Genomic DNA, 26,240 nt, shown 5'->3' on the forward strand with positions numbered 1-26,240 from the left:
GTACACAGTCATCCATACATTTTAACACAGGTTAATAATGTCAAGGAAACTTTCAGCTTTTTCAGTGAGAAAAATCAGAGAAGTGGGAAAAGAAGGACACATGTACAAGGTGAACTACGCAAGCACCCCTCCTGTATTTGCATACACAGAAACTCTGCAAAGAATTTTCGTTTAGTGGTTTGACATGAAGAAAAGGACAGACTTCAGAATTAACCCGAAATGAGTATAATCTTCTTAACCCAACTTCTTCCTACACAACGCAGTTGGTGGTGTCCATCTTCTTCTGCACATGTACTAGACATAAAAATCAGAACATCTCAGAACCCCTGGTTTATAGCTGGCATTGCTCCCAGAACTGGGGCAGTACAAGGCCTCTTCAAGGCTCATCATCAGGCACAAGGAATGAAGAACTGTCTAGTCAAGGTACTACAAATCACACCATTCCTCCTTCTGAATAAAAGACTCTAAAAGCCAGTCATAACTTAAAAAACCTCTCTTTGAAACCTCTACACAAATGACCTTAATAGATCCTTACTACCAAGCATCCCTCTGAGTCTGCTGTGTATGGATGGGTCAGTCTCCTCTAGACAACCATTCCAGCACTTCTTGAGGTGAGATCCATTCATTTTAATAAAACCTAGGGAATGATGTTACTAGTCTTCTCTCAAACCTGTATCTATAACATCCGAAATGACATTTCTTTATGAAACCTTCTTGTAAATGAAAGTTAGAGGCTGGCTTACCTGATGCACACAGTCTAAGAACTGTAAGAAAACAGGAGCAAATCCACTACCCTGACAATTGAGGGTCAGATTACTGCGTTGACTGAATTTATGACCAAAAGAGAGCCATTCTTTCTCCACCAGCATTCGGAAGCCTTCAAGTGTCCTGTAGAAGGGATCACTGAGTAACTGCACCAGAGATACCACCTAGATCACAAGACAGGATATTCTGTGTTATGAGTCCCAGAAGTTAGGAAAAACCTTTAGTAAATGAATATAAACATTCAATGACCTGTTTATTGTTCAAGAAAACAAAAGCTTTCATATAAACTCAATGACAAGTATTTTATCACATACATTAAGTACTTTTATAAAACAAACCAAATAATATTTCACATGAAAAAGTTTCAGTTACATTGAGACTTCATGGTATCTGTAGAAGTAAAACCTAAGCAGCTACAGACTTGGGAGGTGACTACAATGCTTACTACATTCAAATTGTTTGAAATAAAACCCCTTTTACAATAAACATTTAAAAGATAGTATCTGCTACCTCAGCAAATAAAGCATGAAAGAATTGGTCCTGAGGGCTACTTCAGAGTTTTTGCACCTGCCAACTGCAGTCTGTTTTTATAAACAGCATCCCAGGAGACTTTAAAATGCAGCACAGCCTTCTTGCACTTCCAGCTAAGTATCTCCCCTCTCTACTCTTCATTGTTTGGCAATGATTCCAATAATTATGGTCACATTCTTTTGTGTGTTTGTTTACCTGGTATTATGATGCTGGCTGCACATGAAGGTTTTATTTACTGGAATTATGGATATCTGTGTTTCTCTTCTGAATTATGAAGCAGCAGCATGGACACAATGCATCTATTAAATCAGGCAGCAGATCTTGATTCACCTAATTTATAGTTTGAGGTGATCTGTCCTTGCAGCAGGTATTACAGGCACTTTGGCACAAATTTAGTGTTCTTCCTGTGTGGTCTCCTAAGATCACTTATGGAAAGTGAATGGAAGAGAACAAATCCCTCCCGTGTTTAAACTGTGCTATGTTTAAAATGATAAATTAACAGTTGTGGCAGTGTTTAGCTTTCATTCTTACACATGGTCAGGTGCAGGAACGCAGATGAATTCATTTTAAGGAACTATTTCATGATGTAAATTGCACATGATTGCAAGGATCTATGCATTCTGGTTTCTGCCACAACACAAATTTATTCACGTCATACCGAATTATCTGTCACTTGTGTAAAAAGGCATTGCCTGTGTTTTTTCTTAATATTTAACTATTTCAAGGTTTTTATAGCAGCTTACTTGAGCAGTAATATCCCAGCCATCTTCCAAACAAACCATAACAGAAGAACCATTTTCCAGGAGTTCAGAGATGATCACACCCAGTTGCATTATCCTGTGAAGCTATAAAGTATTATGAATGAGTAACACACTCTAGATAAATCTTTAGAAAATATAAATAAAGAGAATCTTTTAATATTTAATATTTAAAAATGTATTCCTGGATCTACATATAGTACAGAAAAATACATTGATGCAACTGATTAGGCAACAGTGAAATGTAAGAGTCTAAGGATTTCCACCTGAACTACAACAAAAATAAGGGAAGTTTTGAAGATAGGAACTAAATGTATTAAAGCCAATGAGTACTGTAATAAAATAGCTGTCATAAAAAGGAGAATGGGAACAACACAGCCGACAGATTTACTGGAGAGAAATTCCATCCTGGGCTTAATACTAATATAATTTCCTGTGAAATGTTAATGTTCCATAAAGTCTCTAAGTACTTTGATGGGAGAACCCATGTAAGATATTTACAAGATAATATTACTAATATTCAATCCCATGGAAGTTGGAAATTAATGAATTGAACAATAAAATAACAACAACACCACGAATAATCAAACCACAAATGTAAAAACAAACTGAGAAATAGTTTAGATAGTTGGGCAGACAAGCAAAAATGTATGAAAAGATGACACTTTAATTATTTGCACTTTAATACTCATTACACAATGATGCTAAAATAAGCAGGTTAAAGAAATTCAGGTGAATCTGAGCGATTTTATCTTACTATGAGACTTCACATTATTATTACTAAAAAGAAAAATCTATATGATGATTTTACCATTTTTGTACACTATGACAGCACTCTTGGTAAACAACATAATAGGTAATACATAAGCAATTCAGTTTTTTACAGCAGAGTGAAACTGTTCTTTTGCAGCACTGAATATAATCCAACCAACAGAAGCAATAGGAAAGATGAAAGCCTGAAAGAAGGAAGAAAACAGTATAGGAAAATAAATAAAAGATGGCAAGAATCATGTAAGATCATTTAGGCAAGGAAAAAAATAAGTTCAGAAAGTACAAAAGGCACAGGAAAGTAAGAAGAAAATTAAATTGAAGAAAATAAGAGGAAAAAAGATCAACCAAACAACAGCTAAACCCTAGAAAATTCATCCATATTCAGGGCAGTCTGTTTTTTTCCCTCTTACAAAAACTGCCAAATATTGCTACAGCAATTGTGATAGAAAATCCTTGACTCCTCTGAGCATTCACAGAGCCATTATTTAGAAAAAACCCAACCCAGACAGACTAATTTTCCTGCAATTTTTATAGGAACAGATTGAAAAGAGAATCACTTTTAAAACCAAGCTTGTTTATTCTTCTACACTTTCTTGGGCAATAGAATAGAAGGCAGGCTGTTTTTTCCATCTTTAATGAGGAAACTGGTATGCAATCTGGTTTTACAGATTCATTGTTAAAAATGCAAACCACTATTTTTGTAATTTGTGTTCAGAATATAGGGCAGCACTTCAATTTTCTTCTATGCATTCACATCCTTATAGATAGTTAGTCCATACAGTGTTAAAATCAGTAATGTTAAACTTCTATTGCCCAGAAGAGGAAAGCATAATACAATAAAAACATTTCTGAGATGACAGATCTATGTTCTTTCAGGGGAATAGTAGAAAATGTGCCAAATCAGTCATAATTTAACTTTATCAGTCATAAATTAGCTTTACCACATAAGTCAGATATGACATGATTTAAACCACAGAAATGTGGTTTCAATGTAACAAAGCTGGTGTGCCACATTATGTCCTAGTCCTCAGCAGAGTGATGAACTCAAAGCAAAGAATGATCCCCTCCAATATGCCAAAAGAGAGTAACTCCAGTGTTATCTGCCCTTCATCCCTGGGCTGCTATGTTTTATTTCATCAATTCAATGATGAAATGAAATTAAATTCATTTATCTACACTTACCAACTTGGTCAAACACTCTGTGATTGAAAATGTTCACATGATGAGGAAATCAAATCCTTTTCATGCTCTCCCTCACTTCTCCCCTTCCTGAAAAGCTCGGTGGCCAGACCCAGCCATGACCAGCTCTGCTCACACCTCAGGGAAGAAGTTAAGCCACCCCTTGCAGGACATTTTCAACCAAGAGTGCATTTTCTGATGTGTAATAACTGACATGTTTCTCCCAAGTATTTCCTCCTTAAGAGATCAGCATAAGTTTCTATTCTGCTTTCTGTGATTAATGGCATTCGAGAAAAGTATATTCAGCAGCAGATTCCAAACATAACAAGCAGCTGTTAAAAAACATTCACTGTAATTAAAGTGGTTTTAGATTTACAAAGAGCTGGCTTTCCCACATCCTTCTTAATTTGCATCTTGCAAGTTTGCTCCAGTCTTGCCTTGGTTTGGTTAATATTTATGTAAAGGAATATGAGATAGGGAAATAAAGGTATAGATTCAGGGAGAAGAGCTCAACACACATAGAATCCTCTCTTCCCCACAAACACTTCCCCATATCCCACAACAGATGTTTGCTTATTTTTTAACTTGTGCATATCAAAATTCAGGGTGGGAATACATAGGAAGAGTCAAATACTGGTTCTAAAATCAAAAAGCTCATTTACTGTTCCACACTTTTTTCTAATTTTTAAAATATATAAAATAAGAAAAATAATTGAAAACCAAGACCATGAATTTATTTAGATAGAAAACCCAGTCATCTCTCCTTTGTGTGTTCCATGTTATAAAACATAAATTTTGTTATAAAAATGCCTCCCATATTTGTAAATGTTATGATTGTGTTAAAATAATAATGCTTAGGTAATGCCAGAATTGATAACAAGCAAAGTGATCACAACGAGCAATGAACATCTGGTTAGAACACAATAGTCCTCTGTCACAAGAGCTTGGAATTTATTTTGTGTGAGCAGCACTGTGTATAGATTATCAGAAGTACCTGTCAGATAAATTACCTGTGGGAACCACTCTGACTCCCCAAGTGCTTTGAGGAATGTTGCCTCAGAATCAGTAGGAATAGTGCTGGGAACACAAGCTCTCATCAGCTTTTTAAAGCTCGCCTTTGTCTGTCGGATGTCACTGAATTCAACAGGAACAAATTCACAATTCAAAGCAAAATCAAGTTTGAACCCCTGTATGAAAAGGACAACAGCAGATGTAATTTAAAAGGGAAGCATATTTTTCACTGACAGACTCCTTAAATCCTAAAGTCTTGCCTGCTTTATTGCTAAATAATTAATTCCTCATGAAAAATCTGTGCAGCTAAACACCTGCCCAGGATAATAAAAAATATAATAAAAATCCTTGCAATATGTACCATACTAAAGTACCCAGCTATAACCAGAACAGCAGAATGTAGTGCACAGCAGTCATATTTTCAATAATAATAATAATAATAATAATAATAATAATAATAATAATTCTAGCAGTAATAGTAGTGAAAAAGTTGAGTGACAATCTGTTCAGTTGTTTATATACAACATAATGTGCTGTCTTTAACATTTTTAAAGCAAATCAACAATAAACAAATAAAAATGAAAATATCTGTACAGATGACATATGAACAGTGCAGGACACATCTTGGGAGTTCAATAAAGCAGAAAAAAGTAACCCCCACACCCAAAAAGAACCCCCATAACTGCAAACCAGCTGACTCATCTAAGGAGACACTGGACATTGAGGGAGTTGTTTGACTGAAGTACCTGGTTCAGCACAGAGCAGCAGCTGGATGGTTTTCCTAGCAGAATTCCTCATGTTTTACTTAACTTACTGCATTTAGCAAAGGAGCAGTAAGAGAGGAGGACTGAATTAAGAGAACAAGTTAGCTGACTAACAAAAACCCCACCAAAACCCAACGGATTATGATGAAAAGCATAATATGGAGAACATTATTAGGAAAAACAATTCTCAAGTATGAAGAGCATCACTGAAGAGGTTCATGCCAAACTTCTTGAGTTTTCTTCAGAAATTGCTTTCATTGAATTAAAGCTGGCCTGCAAATAATCTTCATTAAGCTCCTCCATAGAATGCCAAGCAAAAATATAGGAAAGTGAAAGCCCGGCTTTAATTCCGTTTATATTTTGGCATGGTTCAAAAATAAATTCAATAACTCAACAATGGTAAGTTGTAATAATGCATGACAAAAGCAATTGAGGAAAATAGCACCATTTCTTTAAAATGTTGTATATTTCTGTTTTCCTCATCAATTTAGGTGACATGGTATTTAGCAGAATAAAGCAGTAGTTTCTGCTACACAACTTTAGATGCGTGATTGAACTCTTCACTTATCATTCATTAAGAAATCAAACAAACAAAAATGGTCATTATTTTTGGATTATAGCAATTTAATTCTATGTACAGCATGATGCCTCCACCTCCTGATGGAATATAATTTCAGAAAAAAATGAATAGTGATGTATTTTCCTACTACCAATAATGGTTTTTGGGCATTTTGTATTTCAAAAAATATGTAATATTTTTTGTATGCTCACATTTTGAATAAGAAAGTAGAAAACAACTGATTTTTTAATCTTTGAACACAGAGATTTAAAAAAAAAATCTGAAAACATTTTCAGAAAACAAGCAAAACTACTAAGAATTAGAGGACATCTGTTTTTCAAGCAACTGAATCTAAAACATTAAAATCTATGAAAAAATATGTACAAAACTGCAGACATCATGGTCCTCTTCATGTATTTAAATCAGAAGTTCTGGGCTGGTCTTACTCTCATCAGTTTGGCTTTGGGTGAGTTTAGTCCTGCCCACAGTAATGAAGGTTTCCTTCTCTGATAATTGCTTCCCTGACTAACAACATTCTGTCTCCTTCATAATGTATTTCAACACATCAGGAAAAATAAAATTGCACTTTAAATTACCGAATTAGCCTGTTTCATGTTTCCCAAAACAGAAACCACTGAGCTTAGGACTCAGCTGAACATGAGATGAGCAGCCAGCAGGGTCAGAGGACAGCAGTGTGTATTTAGGTGTCATTAAGTGTGGCTCTGAAAGCAAGAACTTCCAAATGCAGAGCTCCACTTCTCTCTGGCCATCTGCTGCCCATTTGGATCTCTCAGCTCAACTACACATCAGCACTTCACCAAAAGTGGCAAATAGAGCTCTGTGCACAAAATTTTTGTTGAGTTTGAGCCTGATCTTTAACCGCTCTTCAAGGTAATTTAGTTAATTTAATATTAAATATGTACTATTTTAATATTAAATATTAAATATTTATTGTTGATAGTAATATTTAATATTTTAATTTGGGTTAACTTCGTTGCATTATATAACCACAGAGCTTGATTTTCACCCAGCCCAGGCCCCACTTAGTAATACAACATTAATTGTTATTCTCCATATAGAAATAATTCCCATTAGACTTTACACCTTTAGGACAGTTACCCATGCAGCTTATCTAGAATATTATTTACTGTTTCTAACAACATGAGAGTAATTAAACTCAACCAAATAAAACTATGTTACACATAGAAAAAGACTGCCATTACCCGTAACTGAGACTTTTCTCCAAATATATAGAGGGCTGCTTGTCTTCTCAAAAGCTGACTTTGTAGAAAAGAGCTGCTGCTGTAGGGAGGGGTGTTATCTTTCCCTGCAAGTCTTGCACCAACATCAATGAATGGAGTCTGAGTGTTGATAAATCGGTTGCTTGAACGAAGACTCGCCCATACACCTTCATAAGGATGAAGAATATTTAAAAACCTCTTTGTGTGAGGCACTGGAGATCAGAATTACTAAGACGTATGCTTAAACATGTCACATGCATCCCTCACAGGACATAATTAACAGCAAGTACTGGAAAAAAATTGGTTTGTAACAAAAATTATCAAAACCATCCTACTGCATTGTTGTTTAACTTAAGACACTCATCTAACTCTGTCCAGAGCTTTCTACTGTAGAGGAAATAGTTGCTATGATATCAGTAATGGCGGTGATAAATCACAATTTGCAAATAGTAATGTCCATGTAAGTGCATGGAAATGAAATTTGTAGAGGGACAGAAATCAGAAAAGTACAGAAATCCCAAAGCTAGCAACAACATGAGCTTGAAACAGTGCAGTGTGATGTGGAACCACAGACTGCACCTGAAAAGCAGCAATTTTTGAATGGCATCACACCAACATCCCAACAGCACTTTGAGTTTGCATGTTGTACACCTTGCTGCTGCAGCTCTGTTGGCACTGCCAGGGGAGGAAATTCCTACAGCACACAGACATGCTCTAATCTCATCATGCTTGAGAGAGTTTTGGTGATTTCAGTGTAAGATAAAGCAGTGATAAACCAGATTGCCACGGCCTGTTTAGTGCTAGAAGAAAAGATAGGCAGTAAATATTTTTCTGTTTCTTGTACCTCAATTAATAACCAGGATCTCGTGAGATTGTTTTTGTGTGTGCAATATGAGGCATGTGAAAGGTATTGGATTCTCAGAGTATGAATAGCACTACTTGAAAATAAAATCCCTTAAAGTACACTAAATTTGGCATCCAAATGGCAGTGTGAAATTCTTTATCCCAATATGCAGTAAATCAGATTATCAGAAAAGACGCTTGTCCATAAATCTGTGAGGCAAGATATCCAAAAGAGGCACCATAAATACCTCATAGTACTAGAAATTTAGGTACAATAGGACCAACACCCACCCCTCTTCAGGAAAATCCAATAATGTGCATAGTTAACATTTCTTGCATGGAAGAAAAAAAGATGCAGATAACAGTAAATTCCACTGAGATAGCTCAACCAGCAAAATAATTTTATTCTATTTTTTAGAAGCAGGATTAGGTTTCTATTAAAAAATAATTCTGTGTGATAACCCTCAACAGGGACTTGTCTGTACAGCTTAGCTTCTCTGCCCGTCTGGCTGCTAGTCTGAGACGTGAGCAGATGAACTGCAGCAACTGAGAATGGCTGGCAAGGAGCTCTGAGTCAGTGACAGCTCTCAACAGCTCCCACTTCACAGCCAGCCACTTTCATAAAACACCTCATGCAGTAAAGCAGTGTGTTTAGCACAAACTTTTGTTCCACACCTCAGCTACTACACATGAAACAATAAAGACTTTAGCAAGCAGAAACCATGGCAAACACTTAGTAAGAGAAATAAGCTCTCGCTCATTTGGTTTGAAAAATGCAAGCTCCAACACCAGATTGCTGTCCTCAGAGATGAAGTGTACAAAAATACACAGTGACACTTTGGAGCATTTCACAAATGCACCTATCATTAGCACTTGTGGCACATCAAAAGCAACAAAACTGGCTACAAATACATGCAGATGAACATGTTTACCAGCATGGACAGCAGTGATTAAAAGGCACAATTATGTTTCTATTGTAATTTTGCCTAGTAGTTTGTTTGCTTTCGTTATTTGGCATACACTGTATCATGACTTTCTGATTTGACAGTAATCAACCTTCCCCTGTTCATTAACAGTAATTATGGAAAGAAATTCATTGACTAGATAGTGGTATTTCTTAGCTATTTTACTAAAGCAGTAGGAATACTACTCTTTTCCAGAACTGATTTTTAGCTGTTTAAAACTTCCACAGAGAAAACTTTCTACATACCACTCTGTGTTAAATCACTGTCACTGCATATACATTCGATGGGCAAAAAACCTCCAGAACATAACAAAACCACAACGCTGAACTAAAACCCCCAGAATTTTGTTAATGCAGAAACAAGGCTTTCTGTCAGTATCACTTTAGAATTAATTAGGACACTGCAGCAGAAGATGGTAGAAAAGAATGGGCTTTCAGGACACAGAATACAGTACCTTGATGGACTCTTTCCTTAGTTGCTGATTTGGAATTTGAATGAGTGAAACATTTATCTCTGTACCCAAGCACTGGCAGATAACAGTTAAGACAGAAGGAGGAGGAATGGAATGCACATTGCAGCGAAACACATTGCAGGAAAGAAGAAAAGGGTTACTTATTAATTTCCAAAGATCAAGTATATATTGCATTTCTTTATAGTACATGATTTATCAGACAGAAAAATCTTAGCCATCACAAGACAAAACATCAAACAAGCCACAAAACCAATATAAAAACGGGAAGGAGGTATCCATTTATCAAACAGGAATAATTTCCATTGTCATTGCAATAGCTTCAAACGTAGCACAGCCATCATGTGCTTTTCCATAATTATAATATCAGAGGAAATGTAATGATTAAATCATTCTGATGAATACTTTATTGAAAGCTTCCATCCAGCTGAAAGCTAGTTTAATTAAAAATCCCAACATAAATGCCTTTTATAAAAAACTGGTTTAGTCTAGGGACATGAAGTACATAATCTGATGGACCTCAAAATGAAAGCAGAATGCATATTAGTTCTATACACCTACAAACATTTTTAAAGGACTGTGCAAAAGTATATAATTAAGCAAACATGTAATATCTACCACACAAAAAGATTTCCTCTTCCCTTGCAAAAATCCTCATTTTCAGTGGGACCCTTATATGTTTATCAGTGTATATATCTTTGGCTCAAAACCCACATCAACACAACCAAGTCCTTTTAATACAAATATTCTATTAAATCATACTCAAAATGTTAATGTTTTCTGCTTTGAAAAAAATTCTCTGAGCTGGGCCTGTATTTATTAATTATAAATATCCTAGTATTTTTCCAATAGCAGCAGAACATACTAAGAAAACTCTTTATTCTGCTAAATTACACAGCAATGCCAGGTAAGAAGTGCTGCTCTGCAGAACCACACTATACTTACAAAGTAATACAAGAGGAAAAGCTATGGCTTTTGTGTGAACTTAAAATTCTCATGAAAAATATCAACCAAAAAAAGTCAAAGAATGAAAATATATTATGAAACATAAGTATTTGACCAAACATTTCAGATCAAAACCAACTTGACTGAGCTTTGGGCAGATGCTTCGTGACAATGTTCCAGATAAAGTAAAAAATCATACTTGACACAGACACAAATATTCAGGACAACTGATGACTGTTCAGAAAAATGATGGTTTTAAAAAACGAGAAACACTATTCACGCACTATTCTAACTTGTATTTTAAAATGTATGTATTACAAATGTATTGTCTGGCACAAAAATTAGAAAATGTAATTTTCAACTGGTGTATCGTAGCTGAACCTGGCTTTTCAGCCCTGGTGTGTGTGATAATAAACACAAGGAAAGAAAGAGTGATCCAGAATCCAAACCACAAAAATACAGCTATTGTATTTTGCACAGTGTAGGATATAATCCATAGCTGCTTGCTGTTTCACATGTGAAATGTATCTAGCTGTGAAAAAGCAGTGAGAACTTTGTGATAATGGATTTGAGAACAACTTTAGAGACTTTATATACTCTATGTATTTTAGAATTTCTTTTAAAACAATTGTATCAGCTGATCTAAAAAGCCTATTGTTTACTTCTCTCCAGGGAGATATTCCCTTTCTCTGTTCCCTCTTCCCCTGTCAACTTCTCACCTTCACTTGGGCTCCCATTGTACTTGTCAAACATTCTTATGTTTCAGCAAAGTCCTCACGTATCCTGCTGAGCTGTGAACAGACACCTTTCAGATACCAGGGCAGGTGTGGCAGCCATCCAGCAAGACACAAGATAACTTTCCTGCCCTCTTCCTGATTACTGCTGAAATTTAGCCAAGGGATTTCAATGTCCAACAAAACAACATGTCTGTGACCCAATACTGCCTTCAGGCTCCTTTTTTCTTCTCTGAGTAGCAACAAACTCATCCTATCACACTTACCACGACCTCTAATCCTAGAAACCAGCAGCAGTTATTTCAGTAATCCCTTTATCTTCAAAAGACAACTTCCACACAGCAACCAGTGAGTTTTCCCTGACTTATCTGGAGCACCCTTGCTGCCCCTCAGCACCACTTGCCTGTTGGTGCTTTTGTGCTGGCACGAGGGGATGGAACACAACCAAACCTCTGCTGTCAGCCACCCAGCACTGCCACTGCTCCAGTGCTCAGCCAGGCTGGGCACAGCCACCACCTATCCAACAACTGCAGCCACTATTCCCTCCTGCTCTCTTCAGCCCCAGCTATTTCACCCAGCCAATTAAAATCACCACCTTTACTCATCTCCAGCTACAACACAACACAGTAGCAACACAGTGAGCACAGAACATAAACGAAACTCCTAGATAAGAAATATGCATTTACTACGATTAATGAAAATACACAGAATTCTCCATTCTTTGGCAATCCCCATGTCCTCTCCTGCCCTTCCTCTCTTCCCTTCTGCTACAGTTCTCACATCACTTCCCCATACATCTCTGAGCATTTTCCTTTCTCCCTCCTTTTCATGCTCTTCCTTCTTTCATTTCCTTAATCCCATCCCACCTCTTCTGGAAGTTCTTCTCTATGAAGTACTTTTATCCTTCCCCATATGAAGCTATAGGTTTTGTATCACACAAGAAGATTTAGGCTGGAATGGGTCTCAGCAGGTCAATGTAAATCTAACTAATTTTAGATGAGGTATCAAAAGAGAAGAAACACAACTTTTAGATATAACAATATAGATATTAGAAATAATTGTAAAGGGAGCCTTCATGGCTAGAAGGTAATAAATCAAATATAAAATGCTTCCTTTTACGGAATAGATTCATCCTTATTTTAACAAACCTATATTTAAGGAATTTGGTGCACTAATTTATGCACGTTGCACACAAAAAAATCATAACAATTTCATCAGACTAGAAGTGTAGAAGTAGTTGGAATCTCCTTAACAGAATGAAAGGTTCTTGTAGAAATGACACTGGTGAGCCCCTGTAACTAGGCACAACTATTTCCAAAGAATGCACTGTATCTCCCTACTTACAACACCTGGCTGTGTAACTCCCTGCTACTTTGAGTAAAATTATTCACAGATTATTTGTAATGTTATGAAGCATCAGCTAAGCTTCAGACACACATTGGAATGATCTGTAATTGCAGATTCTAAAGTCTATTAAATGCTTATATAAAAATATGCATTTTGAGGCCATACACAAACAAATCAGAAATATGGATGAATCCCAGTTTATTTAGAAACATAATCCCTATTTGAGTGCTTAATTTTTCACTAATTCCAACATGAAACCAATTTTATTTCAATGGTGAGTAAAGGATTTGAACAGAAATTAGATACTTAGATAATGTTACAGACTGAGGCCAATCTAATTTCTGTTTTGTTGTTTCACAGAACAATGAATCAAGAAAGAGTATAATTATTTTTATTTCACTAACATTTTTTCATAATTTATTACTTCAAATAATAGACTTTGAGCTAGTCTTACTAACCTCCTCGAGCAAAGCTATTGGATAGATTTACATCCAAATGTCCTGGCACTACCTGCTTAAACACAGTAGACATTCTTGAAGCCCTCGTTTCAGTGCCTAAAGTCAGCCAAAAAAAGAATAGAAGATTAAAAAAGCTACAGTGTTAATCAGACTAACACTTAATATGACTGATAAAATGCCCCTTTTCACCCAGTACAGCTCATTCTTGCCAATTTTGTACTTTAGATTTATTTTTTAAGACAAATGCGTACATTGGCAACAGTATGAAGGTGTTAGATACAGCTAAGCAATCAACATATTTTACAATAAATGAAGCAAAGCGCACACACTTTGGGATGGTGTTACTTTACAAGAAAAGCCACTGTTTGGCAGTATTAGGCCAATTAAAACCAACTGAGTAAGACAAGACAGACACAATTTCAAGTCACATAGTCCTTCCTGACATGTTGGGGTTACCTTCACCTAAACCTTACCAGGTTTCATCATAAAATAACTGAAATAAAACATGGAATAATTTCTTCATGGTTCCACCTAGGCATAACTCAAAGAGTGTATTTTGAAAGAGTTTACACTGCAGAAAATTTTGGAAATTACATTTGTAGAAACCATTATGAGTATGTAATGCATAAAGAGGCCTATATGCCTTCCATTGCTGCTGCAGCTAAATAGTGTTATCTGTTCTCACCTTGCAACCTCATACTTCCTCATTATATAAAATGGAGCAGATTTTGCATTCTTTTAAATTTGCTAATCTTTTATTCAATATGCAGTTTACTGTTAATTTGTTATAAAAGACTTTACTGTCAGATTAATACTGAAAACTATTTTGGGAAGATCATAAACATTCTTTAGCTACAGAAAACACATTCAGTGAACCTAAGAGTGAATAGGCTACCTGGAAAGTCTAACAATAAAGAAACAACAGAATTCATATGGAAGATTGAACTAGCACCAAATCAGAGAAAAGTCACTTGTCAGCTTAACTAGAGACAAGCACTGTACAAACCAATTTTACCTGGAGACAGAGCAATTGTTGGGCTAACCGTGAGAGTATTGCTGCCATTCATTTTGCAGTGGACGGAGATCACATTCAGTAAGGCTTGTAGGTACTTCTCCTGTTCTATACTGCTTGAAGATTCTAAAGAAGCGGGAGCTAGAGTCACAAGAAGAATGGAATACATTAAAAAAGAAACATACAATTTGTAAATACATAGAGTAAGTGGTGTATTGTGTAAAGCAGAGCACTGAAGATGTCCTAGTTAGCCTATGAAAGGTTCAAAAAGCCTTTCCTTTGATGACAAGCTGTTCATTACCTGGCTGCACAGCAGGATGCAGCAATGTTCTCTTGCACTCCACACAAAGCTGAACTTCTGAAACTGTTACTTCATGGTCACTACTTAAAATATTCATCATCAGCCATTATGTGATCAGAACAGAGTGAAGATAACGCAGCCTTCCCTTCACTCTCCAAACAAAAGGTAACATTTCTAAGTTTATGCTACTTGTCAGCAAAATGTGCAGAGAACAGACAAAACTGTTTCTTCAACAAAAGTAAGTTAAAACCATACTCAACCAGGTCTCCCTCATTCCAGAAAAGGAAGGTTACTTACCTGTACTTGAAGGTTCCTTGGGATACAGTGCCCATTAAAAAAGTTAAGAAACCGTTAACGAAACACAGAAGCAAGGGAAAAACCCCTCAAAAATAATAATTAAAAAAATAATCTCAACCAGAAAACATCCAACCATTGTGTCCAGGTGCAAGGACTTAAGGAAAGGAGATGAAGCTCAGGTCCTGGGCCATAATATGATGATGACATGATGACAAAGTCATGTTCAGTATCAATGAGTCAGTTTATTTTTTTTCAAATGCCAAACAAAATGTTTGGCATTCCAGTTTATTGCAGCCCCCTCTGGACTTACTATAAGACAAAAGTTTCATAGCTGCTTAAACCAGGATTTGGTATCTTGATCACAAGAGCCAAGATTTGGAATAAGAGACAGAGTCAAAGAATTTGACTGAGCACATTTTGACAAAACACAATGGTAATTTGTAAATAGTTTTCTCCAATGATGATCCAATCAGATTCTATGCTGGAGACTAATAGACAGTAAGCTAATTAGATGGAGGGGCAAACGAAATTTCAAGATAGAAATTAGTGTCTGAATTGAAAGTACAATTAGGAAGTGATGATATTTCCTGCAGGAAACATCATGCTGCTTCTATCTGACCAAGTGGAAAAAGCCTGAGGAGGAACATTATTTTCTCCTCAACTCCTAAGCAGGATTTACACATCCTGAAATTCCACTGGAATGATCTCTAGGTCCCCTAGTCCTTGAAATAATGCCACAAAAAGTCAATTTAGGTCTTAACAATTTAGCTAAATGAAAAGAAATGAATTGTCTAAATGAAAGGATAATGTCTATACCACTTGCATTTATGAAGTTTTATTTTGTACAGAGTATTGTGTGTGTTTTAGAAAACAGCTTGACTTACATCAAAGTCTGTCATTGAACCAAGCAGATACCAGAATTAAAGAGTGAAGGCAAAAATGTCCTTGTGAAGGATGAGAGATGGAAAATTTGCCCTTCATCCTTACCACACATCATCCCAACACAGCAGCATAAAGTGGTAACTCAAAGCATTGCCCCCTGCCTGCACAGGTGAACTGGGATTTCTATGAAATGACTCATCTTTCAAGTGCTCTGTCACACATGAAGGTCACCACAGCACCATGGATCTAAACAAAAGATGGGGATGGAGATCCCAGTAGCAATTTTATCCCATTTATTTTTCCTTTTATCTCAGGAAAGAAATGCATTGCTTAGTCATACAAGGCTAATATGTGCTTTATATGCCTGGTCATGGGTTGCTCCAACTTCATCTTACAAGTCCTAATACAATCAATAGTCCAGCCTGTACCAAGATAATTGCTCTCTTGGATAGTGTTACTACATCCAAGAAACAGAAATGTTCTTCCCACAGGGTAGCTGACCAATAAATGCTAATTTAGGTGTAGAATGTCATATTTAGAACTACAATGCCCTGCAACAAAATTCCCAGAGAGGTCAAAGTGTAATTCAGAAACCAACTTGCAGGTTTCAAAGAACATTTCAAAAGACTTCTATACTCTCCAGCTCATATTCAAACATCTGTTAATAATCCTTTTTTGGACAGACGTTAGAGAAATACAATTCTGTCGCACATACAGTTTGGTTCCACACAGAAATTAAGTACTGCGCACAATTTCTTTTAAAAATATCTTCTGTTCTTCTTATATAACATATTGACCTCCAACTATGCTTTAAAAACTTGCGTAACACACCACGTAACACGAAATCACAAAAATGTTCATTAAGTTCCAGCAGGTCCTCTCTGTTTCCCTGTATCAATCCAGAGCTGACCAATAAAAATCTACTGCTATGAAATCTCTGCTTAGGAAAGAATGAATCTGTCCATTTGAATTTAACTTCAGATTATCTTTGCCCTCTTAGTTTGCATTTTTTGATGAAGACTTTCCTTCACTGTACACAACTCCTGCTGAGGCAGCTGTGTATAACTACCTTTGTTCATCGGTTTTGTTTCACCAAGCTTCAACTTCATTATGAATAAGAAAAATACCCTATAAAAATTCTCCATTTTCCTTGCTGTACCTTCATGAGGAAAGTCTCCATTTTCTTCACATTTTAAAAGAAACAATGACTCCAGAAGGGAGTATCTGTCAGATACAGTTAGTGTCGATCAGTTTATTTATGGCATAATATTCTGCTGGATGTATGGCAATGGGAATACAAAATTAAGAATATAAATTTAATATAAAATTAAGAATATAAAATTAAGAAAAGAAACCACCTACAAAAGCATTACAGTTACACACAAGAAACATGTGTTCATGGGTCAGACTTTGTAGGTCTTGATTTGGAAGGCTCTCCAACTCCCATGCACAAAGAAATGATAGCTGCTACAGAAAATATCAAAGAGTCTGTCCTTATATAATTTCGAGACTATTCCTGCAGATTTCTTCCAATTTTTTCTATTTGTACCAGGTTAAAGATGCCTCATCCGTATTTCAGCCAGGACAATCAGTATTAAATCAATTGAAGACTAACATTGGAATAGCCATGCCTAGGATTCACATCATAAGCACGTGGAAGAACTGGTTGTAGCCATTAGCTTTGGCAGCTGTGGTGTCAACTATTGGCAATACTTCACTGATTCATTTTGTTAATCCTTTCAACAAAAACACATTGTAAAAATTTCAATTCATTGCCTTCATTGCTCATCATTCCAACTAAAAAAAAAGCTCCCACAAAACTCAGAAGAGATACACTGAATCAGGGCTATAGCAATGAATATTCAGCAGATAATTACAAGTTACCCAGTCCAGACACTGTCTAACATCAAAAAATTTTTTCTAATATCTCTGAAATAATGATATTTTAAAGGTGCATTTGAAACACACAAAACCTCATAATGTCTGCTAAAAATTGCTCTTAAAAAGTAAGAAAAATGTGGTTTTCATAAAGATACTCTGTGAAGGAAAAATTATGGAGGACTATGTAGAAAAGATTTAAATCATGTAATCTTCAAACTACTTTCATACCACTTGTACACAAGTGTACAGTATGCTTGTTACAGACTTTGAAACATTCTATAAAATACACTGGAGTAGAGTCAAACCTTTTAGTTTCATTTTAGTCATTACTAGGGAGAATTGCAAACATACACAGAACAAAGGAATTTCTTTGCTACCTTAATGAGTTTCTGGTATTCCAATTCGACCTCACATTTCCTTTTTCTCCAAAAAGAAAAATTATGGCCTAATTCTGGAATAATTTCTAAATAACTTTGATTAAAGAAAATACTGACTCCTTCATTCTTGGCATGAAATTAACTCTGAAAAAGCTATCAGCATAAGAGATGGAAATCCAGGCAGTCATAAGTATCCTAAACACTGACTGTGAATGATGGAAGTCAACTAATGTTATTTCCAAAATTAGTGTTGCCCTAATATTATATTCTTCTGAAAAACTAACCATTCTGGTAAATCTTGTGTTGGTCCAAAGTTATTCATTCATATTTTTTGAACTGCTTTCATACCATTCAGGATTTTGACATCCAATAAGTAATAGTATTAGATAACCATTTCTATCCTGAGACTTTTGATTCAACCAGATCACTGATTTTCCCCCAGCAAACTAAGCATTTCTATGTGAAACTCCTTCTACAGAAAGCCTGGCTGCATCAACTCACCCGTGGGATGTGTGTTTTGGGATTTGAAGAGGCCCACCACACTTTTTCCATGAAAGCCCCCAGACCTCAGCAGCAGAGTGCTGTTTTTAGTGTTCTTCCAGCAGACAACGGGCAGGCGATTGTGGCGGTAACAGCGAGCCACTCTCTGCAGGCTGCTGTCCTGAACAGACTGAGGGACCACCAGCAGCCCAGGATAACTGCATTGACAAGAAGGTGAAGAAAAAAAAAAATTGAACAATTAAAATTGCTTTCAAAATGCTCAGCAGCAATGAAAAAAAAACCCGGAAATTACAAGCTGAAAATACGACTTAATGAAAGTACACCTTAAGTGAATTGCTTTTATTTTTTAAGTAATTTTTAGTCCAAGCCTAGCAAATACATGAATTTAAGCAAACTGCATTTTCAATAGAAATGGAATTACGAAAAATTTGTAAGACTATCACTACTAATCACTTTCCATTTAAGATTACATTTTATTTGGTAGTATTTTTCTTCTTTGCACATCTCTTATCTGTCGCTATAATGAAGCTGTATTTTTAAGCATGACAGAAAACATAATTTTGAGGTATGCAAATGATGCAGTAGATTTGACAACTGCATATGAAACATGAGAATTGAAAGGAAAGCATGTTAGATTCCCTAAAGTATCACAATGAAAACAATAGTTTCTGGTTTACAAAAAAGTACATTTAAATTTTACAGTCAGATTCCCCGAAAAAGAGTGCTTGAAACTGGATTTTTGCATTCTTTTGAAAAGAATACACTTAGAGATTAGGAAATTCACTGATATAATACCTTTAAAGATAGAAAACATAACAAGATGGTAGTTGTGCTCACGTTAGCAAAAGAAGGATTCAAGCAATATGAAATATGATTTTCTATCTTCTCCAAAAAATAAAAAAATCAACCTAAGTGCCAATTTCATATGTTAAGAAGAAACTAAGATGAGGAACAGGAAACACTGCTTACTAAATAACTTTTACTCCCTCTACAATATACACTGTTTCTGCAAATTCAGTTCTTGGACATTTATTGAACTGCCCTCAGACAAAATAAATACACATGGTATTTACAGGCCACACAGTAACCACAGTAATATAGCAGTAGGTAAGCATTTATATCCTGAGATTTGTAATTCATTCAGATATTAATTATATTTCCCAAAAAACCCTAGAGAACGTTAAAAACTTGTGGGTTCAGGGGAGGAAAGAGTTGTCTGCATAATGTTCAAAGCATAACGAAAACAGACAGATGCCATGCCTTCATCTGCATTGTACTCCATGGTGACTAAACAAAACCAGTACTCTAGACAAGTCAGAAAACAAGAAAGGATCTAATATTTTTTTTCTGTGCCCTTCTTCCTGGCAATTCCATTGTCCATAATGAAAGCAATGACCAGCCCAAACTGGCTCTAGAGAATGGAAAAGTCTTCTGATATGACTCATGTAGATAGGCTTTTGTATTAAAAGGAATTTTTGTGGGCAGTGGTAATAAACTACATCAGCTTTCACAACAAAAAAAAAGGACTTAGTAACGCTGATGTGTTAAAACACAGCATGTGACTTTCAGCACATGACAAACTTCTAAAGTAGGTACTTTCATGAAGTCAATTCTAACACATACTTTTTAATTTGGAGAAAGTAATTATTCACAATTGCTTCTGAAGCTCGCTTTAATTTAGGAACAGAAGAGATTTTAAATGCAAATATATAATGCAGACATATATACATGTGTCTCTACTTTCAACTACTTAAGTGAATTGGTAAACTCACCTCCTGCAAAGGGAATACATCCTGTTCAAGGCAGTTATTCTCAAGTATTCTGTTTTTGAGCGAGAAGAATTAGCGCTGATGGTCCCCAGCCCCAAACGCTGATAGTCCCTGAAACAGGCTCTTTCTACTAATTGCTCCATGGTTGATTTTTCTGATGCTTTCAGGGTACCACTGGTGTGCAGCTCGCTGTCATCTGAAACTAAAGGTAAAAATCTTATTGGGGAGCTCAGCAGTTACACAGCAAACAATGCTACTTTCTTCTAAACAAGTTTGTCCTACTCTGAGTGATGAATGGCAAGATCCAGGACATGCAAACCACAGTTTATCGAATCTATAAACACTAAAATAGTATTTTAGTCAGCAAACCTGACTATAGCATGCAGTTACCTACTGTGCTTGTGACTGGCATGGCTGACATCTCTGGCTAGAATCCTGGAGAAAATTATCTCACATACTCACTTGAACTGAAGACAGATAATCTTTCTTTACCAATTTACAAATTCTTTACAAATCCATTACCCATTCAAGATAAAAATCAACAGCATGATTACTTTTTTTTTTTAACTATCTTCAGAAGAGGTAACAATGTCTTTAAGGCTTGGTTCAGCCTACAAAATGTTTCAGTGTGGTAATTTCACAACAGATGACTGCTGGGTTCTGAATGTCTCAATGTCAGACAGCAGCTTTCTTCAGTCGTGCATATCAGCTGCCCTTTCCAAAGCAGAAAAAACTTCAGCCATGAAAGATAAAAAACTGTCACAAGTTCAAACTACTCTGAAATTCAAGTCAAGCAGGGTCTTTGTACAAAATCTGCCACCTGCCCATAAGTGACACTTTCAACCATTTCCAAATACTTCTGAGAGCAGATTTACTGCTCACAGCATGTATCAGTTACTTGCTACCACCTCAAGCATTGAAATATGGGCATATGAGAAGTATTCCTTTATGAATGAGGCACTGAAAAGAATAAAAGGATTTAAACTTAAAGCAGGACTTTACAAAACTGGAATTCCAAAGTATTTATAAAAATAAGAATTATGATATAATTAAAACTCTTCTGGCAGTACACAACATTCAGAATTTACAGGAGAAATACCTCTACGATTTTTTTTCTGTGCATCTTAGTACAAAAGCTAAATGAATAATTTTCTTTGCCCTTTCAGCTAAAGAAAAAAAATTTCTCTATTTGATCTAAATAATAAAGCTGAACACTCTAAATCTCTCCTTTTTTTCCTCTTTTATCCTAAGAATCACACAACAAGAAAGAAAGAAGTCACACAACATCTTAAGTATAAAGTGCACTAATGGGAAATGAATTTAATTGTGTTTTAGAAATAATTTTTTTGGGTCATACAAGAATTTGGTATTTAACAGTTTTGAATGGAAAGCTGTAACTGGCTCAGTTAAGATGAAGGTGCATTTTGTGAAATATTTTTTTCTAAATGGATTTTTCTCCCATGAAAGCAGGTATATTGGTGATCAGACTTTGCAAAACCATTCTCCTGTGCATAAACAGCTAGAGATGAGAGCTCCTATCCATGTCCTTAACCTGAAGAGGGAGATGAAGACACTTTGCTGTCTCAAGATTAACACGATTTATTTGATTTTGAAAAAACAAGGAATAATCCCTCTGTTTTGCTGTTCTTGAGATATGACTATTTGCAAAAGAAGGTTTCACAGTCTCTTGTTTTGTTGAACATACCAATATGACCACTATAAGAAAAAGAATTTACTAATGACTGAGAGATTCTGAACTCTGAAAACAAAGAGATGAGGAGGAATTTGAGGGTGATTAGGTGTTCATTGGTAACAACTAATAACTACAGTACTGTGCCCAGTTTTGGTAATCACCTTACAAGTTATATGTGGGCCAGCTAAAGAAGTCTGAGAAAAGAGCAATGAAGATGATCAGAAGTCTGTCAAGACTAATAAACAAAGAACGGAAAGAACTGCAGATATTTAACATCCAGAAAATAACAGAGAAATATTACAACAGATCATAAATATATTATGCATTGCAATCAGAATGAGGGGAATCCTCTCTTCTAGATGTATATAGTGGCAGAGTAAAAGTGAATGGTTTAAATTGATGATGATGTTTAGTCCTGAATCTCGGAAAATTAATGGTTTTCTCCAGCATTAAGGATGGTTAAAGTATTAGTATGAGCTGCCTAGAGTTGTGGAACCTTCACCTTTGAAAGCTTTTAAGAAGAAGTTAGGCAAACACCTGAGGAACAGATGAAGTACGTTGATCTTGCCTTGGGGCAGAGAGGTGGACTACTTGATTTCTTCAAGTTCCTTCCAGCCCTATCTTTAACATTTCTTTCTTAAGACAGTGCATCACCTGCTGTAGATAGTTCATTGTTGGTGGAGCTGCATAGTTTCCTATATATCCGTTTTTGAGACTTGCAAACAAGGCAAAAACAAAGCCAAAGCCACAGCCACAGCAGTCAATATAAAAGGAATTGCAGGGATTAATCCCTGTGGCTCTCTGCACTCTGTCTGAAGCAGAGTCACTGCTGTTGACAGCTCACTGCCCCTGATGTGCCAGTGCTGCATGAGAATAAAACAAACTCAGCCTCTGGTCACCTTAACGTGCTCCCAGCCAAGACACCTGGAAAGCAGCAGGCCTGAAGACTCACAAGTTATGATTTTTTTTTCAGGGAAGGAAAAAAGTGACTATTGCTAATCTTCTATAGCACCTGTGTTCATGGAAGAATTCAGTTGTTTTGTATACCAGCAATGGAAAAACTCTTAAAACATCATCATCAAGAGAATATGAAGAGAATACAAGTCTCACAGGTACGACTGTGCTTGGTGTCTCCAGGTGAAGGACACAAAATCACCCCAAAATCACCCAGGTACAGCCTGCAGAATTGCTTCTGACCCAAAGAACATGAACATCAGAACACATGCTAACTCAGCACTTCAGGAAGATGCTGGAAATTCAATTAAGAATGTAATTTTTCACTCTGAAGAACACACTCTAAAGATATTCTGTATTTTTCAAACCTTTATTTTTGCCTATTTCTCATCACCTTGTCTGGAATGAAAAAAGACAAACAGTATTTTTTAGCTTGCCTGAAATAGCTTTCCTCCATTTCAAAGAGAACAGAGGCTTCAGTCCTGCTTTAGACAACTTTCATGCATCTGCTCATAAGTCACATAAGTTGCCTTGCTCAGTGACCAAATATTCAACAGGAAAATTCAGCTTGTTTGATGTTTGGAAGAAATTATCAATGTCTGAAGAACACTCTTCATTATCTGAGATGCCTATGTTTATTTTAGAGAATGGTACGACAAAACAACACCTGTCTATGTACAGGAGAATCTGGTTCCCTCTAGTGGTTTATTATAAATTAGCAGTGGTCCAGATAAGGATATACACACAGCAGCCTATGGGAGGAAAAGAGGCTTTTTGGGGAAAGTCAAGCTCCACACCATCACACAAACTGCACAAAGTGCCCAAACCCCTTTCTACCTTCTACTCCAAAATCACCTCAACCAAAAATTTGGGAAGTGGTATTTTCAGCAGTAAAGAGTTCTGCTGCTTTCAGGCATCTTTTGTCAGTTCCGCATCCACAAAGTTTCCAATTTGCTCATTCTTGCACCTCACCAGTTACTGCCTTCTCATCACAGACTAATTGCAGATGTCAGATGTCTAGAGATAAATGAAAGCTGCAGCATGCTTCTGTGCTGTTTCATCTCCACTAGCATGAGGTAAAAATGATCTAAAAGATATCATATCTAAATAGTTTGATAATTAAAAAATAATCTAGTACTTTGCTGTACCACTGAATTAAGTCAGCTTCCTCCTCTGCCTCGTCATTGCAAAAGAAAACACTCACTAAAAGTACAGATTTGAAACCCTTCTCTTTCCTGTCTAGGAAGACCCTCCAATTTCTTGTTGAAGGCATTTCTCATTCAATACACCAGAATGGAAGCATAATAGGATAGACTTATTAACCAACATGGGAAAAAAAAGTCACACTCTTACCAGAGATATCATCATCTTCATTCCAGCCAGGGCGATTCCCTCTTTCCTCCACTATTGTGCCTGTCTTCTTCTTCAATAAATACTGGCGCCCAATTGTCATCTTCCCAGCACGTTTTGCTCCCTTCACAATGCTTTTGGAGAAGGTGCTAAAAATCCAAAACAATGAGAATATTTAGAAAGATTCCTGCGATTCTGCCTAATAGCATTTACAGATTTCTACGACCAACATAAATAAAATGGATTAAATAATTTTTCACTTAATAAAAACAATTCTACATGTCAGAAAAATAACTTACATTAATTTTTAAACAAAAAATTGTACTACTTTGCGATACATTTGTGTCTTTTTTGTCTGTTGGTAATGAATAAGCAGATATCACCTTTCTTCAGGTTTTTTTATTTTGCTAGTAACGTGATAAATCTAAAAAGTTGCCAAAGTAAAGGCAGGAAATACAGAAATTACCTTTAAGTTTTAGGATTTCATGACTATCTTGGGATTCTACTCTCCTGTGTCAACAACACAATAATCAACAGAGAATCACAGGAGCTACCACTCTGGAATAGACTAATGATGCAGCTGGTCCAGTAAAAATTAATGTGTAACACAAAACTCAAAAGAGGACCCAAAGCTCAAACTCTAAATTAAAAACCAGCAGGGCAAATGCACAGGGTAAAATTAATCCTAATCCACACCAGGCTGTAAGTGGGTAGGCTACTAATGATAAAGTAATGCACAATTAATCTTGTTCCCCGTGTTGGCATAGGTTGCACAGCTCAAGATGCTGCTTCTATTTTGTGTGTTTCAAAATCTAATAAGGTGCTTGTTCAAATCTACTGCAGCCAGAAATTTATTCAAATAATACAACTCCTATCCCAAATAAACATCTGTATCCTACTAATCTATCTCTTACTCAGGAAATACAAAGAGATGCACAATAGCAATCACTTATTTTGACATTCCTGAAAACTGCTTGAATGATCTGCCCTTGTGCAGAGCTTTCAGACTGTTTAATGTATTTGGCTAATCCAAGACAAGAACATCAGTAAGAAAAAAAAAGAGGAAAGACTGTACCGGAATGAAGTGTTCTTTTCTTTCTGTTTTGGTAGAATTATCTGTGGTGCTGTCTGCCCAGCTGCAAAGGCAAAAGTGCTGAAGATAGACTGAGGATAGCGGAACTTCATCAACTGTTTCTTAAATATTTCCACCACTTCGGGACTTACTTCTTCATCAAATGCTACTTTAATTAACTGTGTATTAAAGACATGACACATTAGAAACGGAAAAAAAATCTGAGAACTTCAGAAATTGAAAGATTCTAAAATGCATTAGGAGAATTCCAATATTTTCTCAGTACTGTGCTCATCAGAAAATACAAATATATGTACATACACCTTATTTATTTTGAGGCCTATTAAATATTTTAGTAATTTTTCATTTCCTATTTTAAATTTATGCCCTAATACTAAGGTATCTTCACTAGGAAGCATCTGGAATTCTCGTAAGATCAAATACAAAATATTTTGGTCAATCCAAGTCAGAGTGCTGGCACTAAGACATCTACAACAGCTCAAATTCTGGTCACATGGGACAGCTTAGCTGGGAAACAGTCTGCCAGCTCTGCCCCTATACTGGGAACTGAGGTTGGTAATGCACTTCAAAGACTCTGGCCAAGCCAGCAATTTCAGCATTCATATGTCACAACCATTATATTTCTATTACTTAGACATTCCAATTTTGACCTCACCTTGCAAAGTACAGAAAACTGCTAATAACAAAAACGTGATAGTGAAATCTGCTCCTTAAAAAGGAAATAACCTTGTGCTATTCAACACTGATCCATCCACTAGACTAAAAATGCTTTCTTGAAAGGTTCCGGGGG

The 26,240-nt window shown here is 36.1% G+C and overlaps 1 protein-coding gene across 6 annotated transcripts in view; it reads right to left on the reverse strand.

The window, feature by feature from the left end:
• SBF2 (SET binding factor 2) overlaps positions 1-26,240 on the reverse strand; it is a 234,630-nt gene that overhangs the window by 17,557 nt on the left and 190,833 nt on the right. For 2 of the 6 annotated variants that reach the window (XM_032112338.1, XM_032112339.1), the window contains exons 24-34: positions 25,433-25,608; positions 24,361-24,506; positions 20,364-20,562; positions 18,592-18,788; positions 14,356-14,493; positions 13,341-13,436; positions 9,842-9,913; positions 7,562-7,746; positions 5,015-5,191; positions 2,040-2,141; positions 744-929 (exon numbers count right to left, since the gene is read on the reverse strand). In XM_032112338.1, the coding sequence (XP_031968229.1) occupies positions 744-929; positions 2,040-2,141; positions 5,015-5,191; positions 7,562-7,746; positions 9,842-9,913; positions 13,341-13,436; positions 14,356-14,493; positions 18,592-18,788; positions 20,364-20,562; positions 24,361-24,506; positions 25,433-25,608 (1,674 nt within the window). The remainder of the gene's footprint in view (positions 1-743; positions 930-2,039; positions 2,142-5,014; positions 5,192-7,561; positions 7,747-9,841; positions 9,914-13,340; positions 13,437-14,355; positions 14,494-18,591; positions 18,789-20,363; positions 20,563-24,360; positions 24,507-25,432; positions 25,609-26,240) is intronic. The other 4 variants (XM_032112341.1, XM_032112340.1, XM_032112342.1 and 1 more) reach the window with 3 other exon arrangements.

The sequence above is a fragment of the Corvus moneduloides genome, chromosome 6, assembly GCF_009650955.1.
Source record: "Corvus moneduloides isolate bCorMon1 chromosome 6, bCorMon1.pri, whole genome shotgun sequence".
In the NCBI taxonomy this organism is placed as follows: Eukaryota; Metazoa; Chordata; class Aves; order Passeriformes; family Corvidae; genus Corvus; species Corvus moneduloides.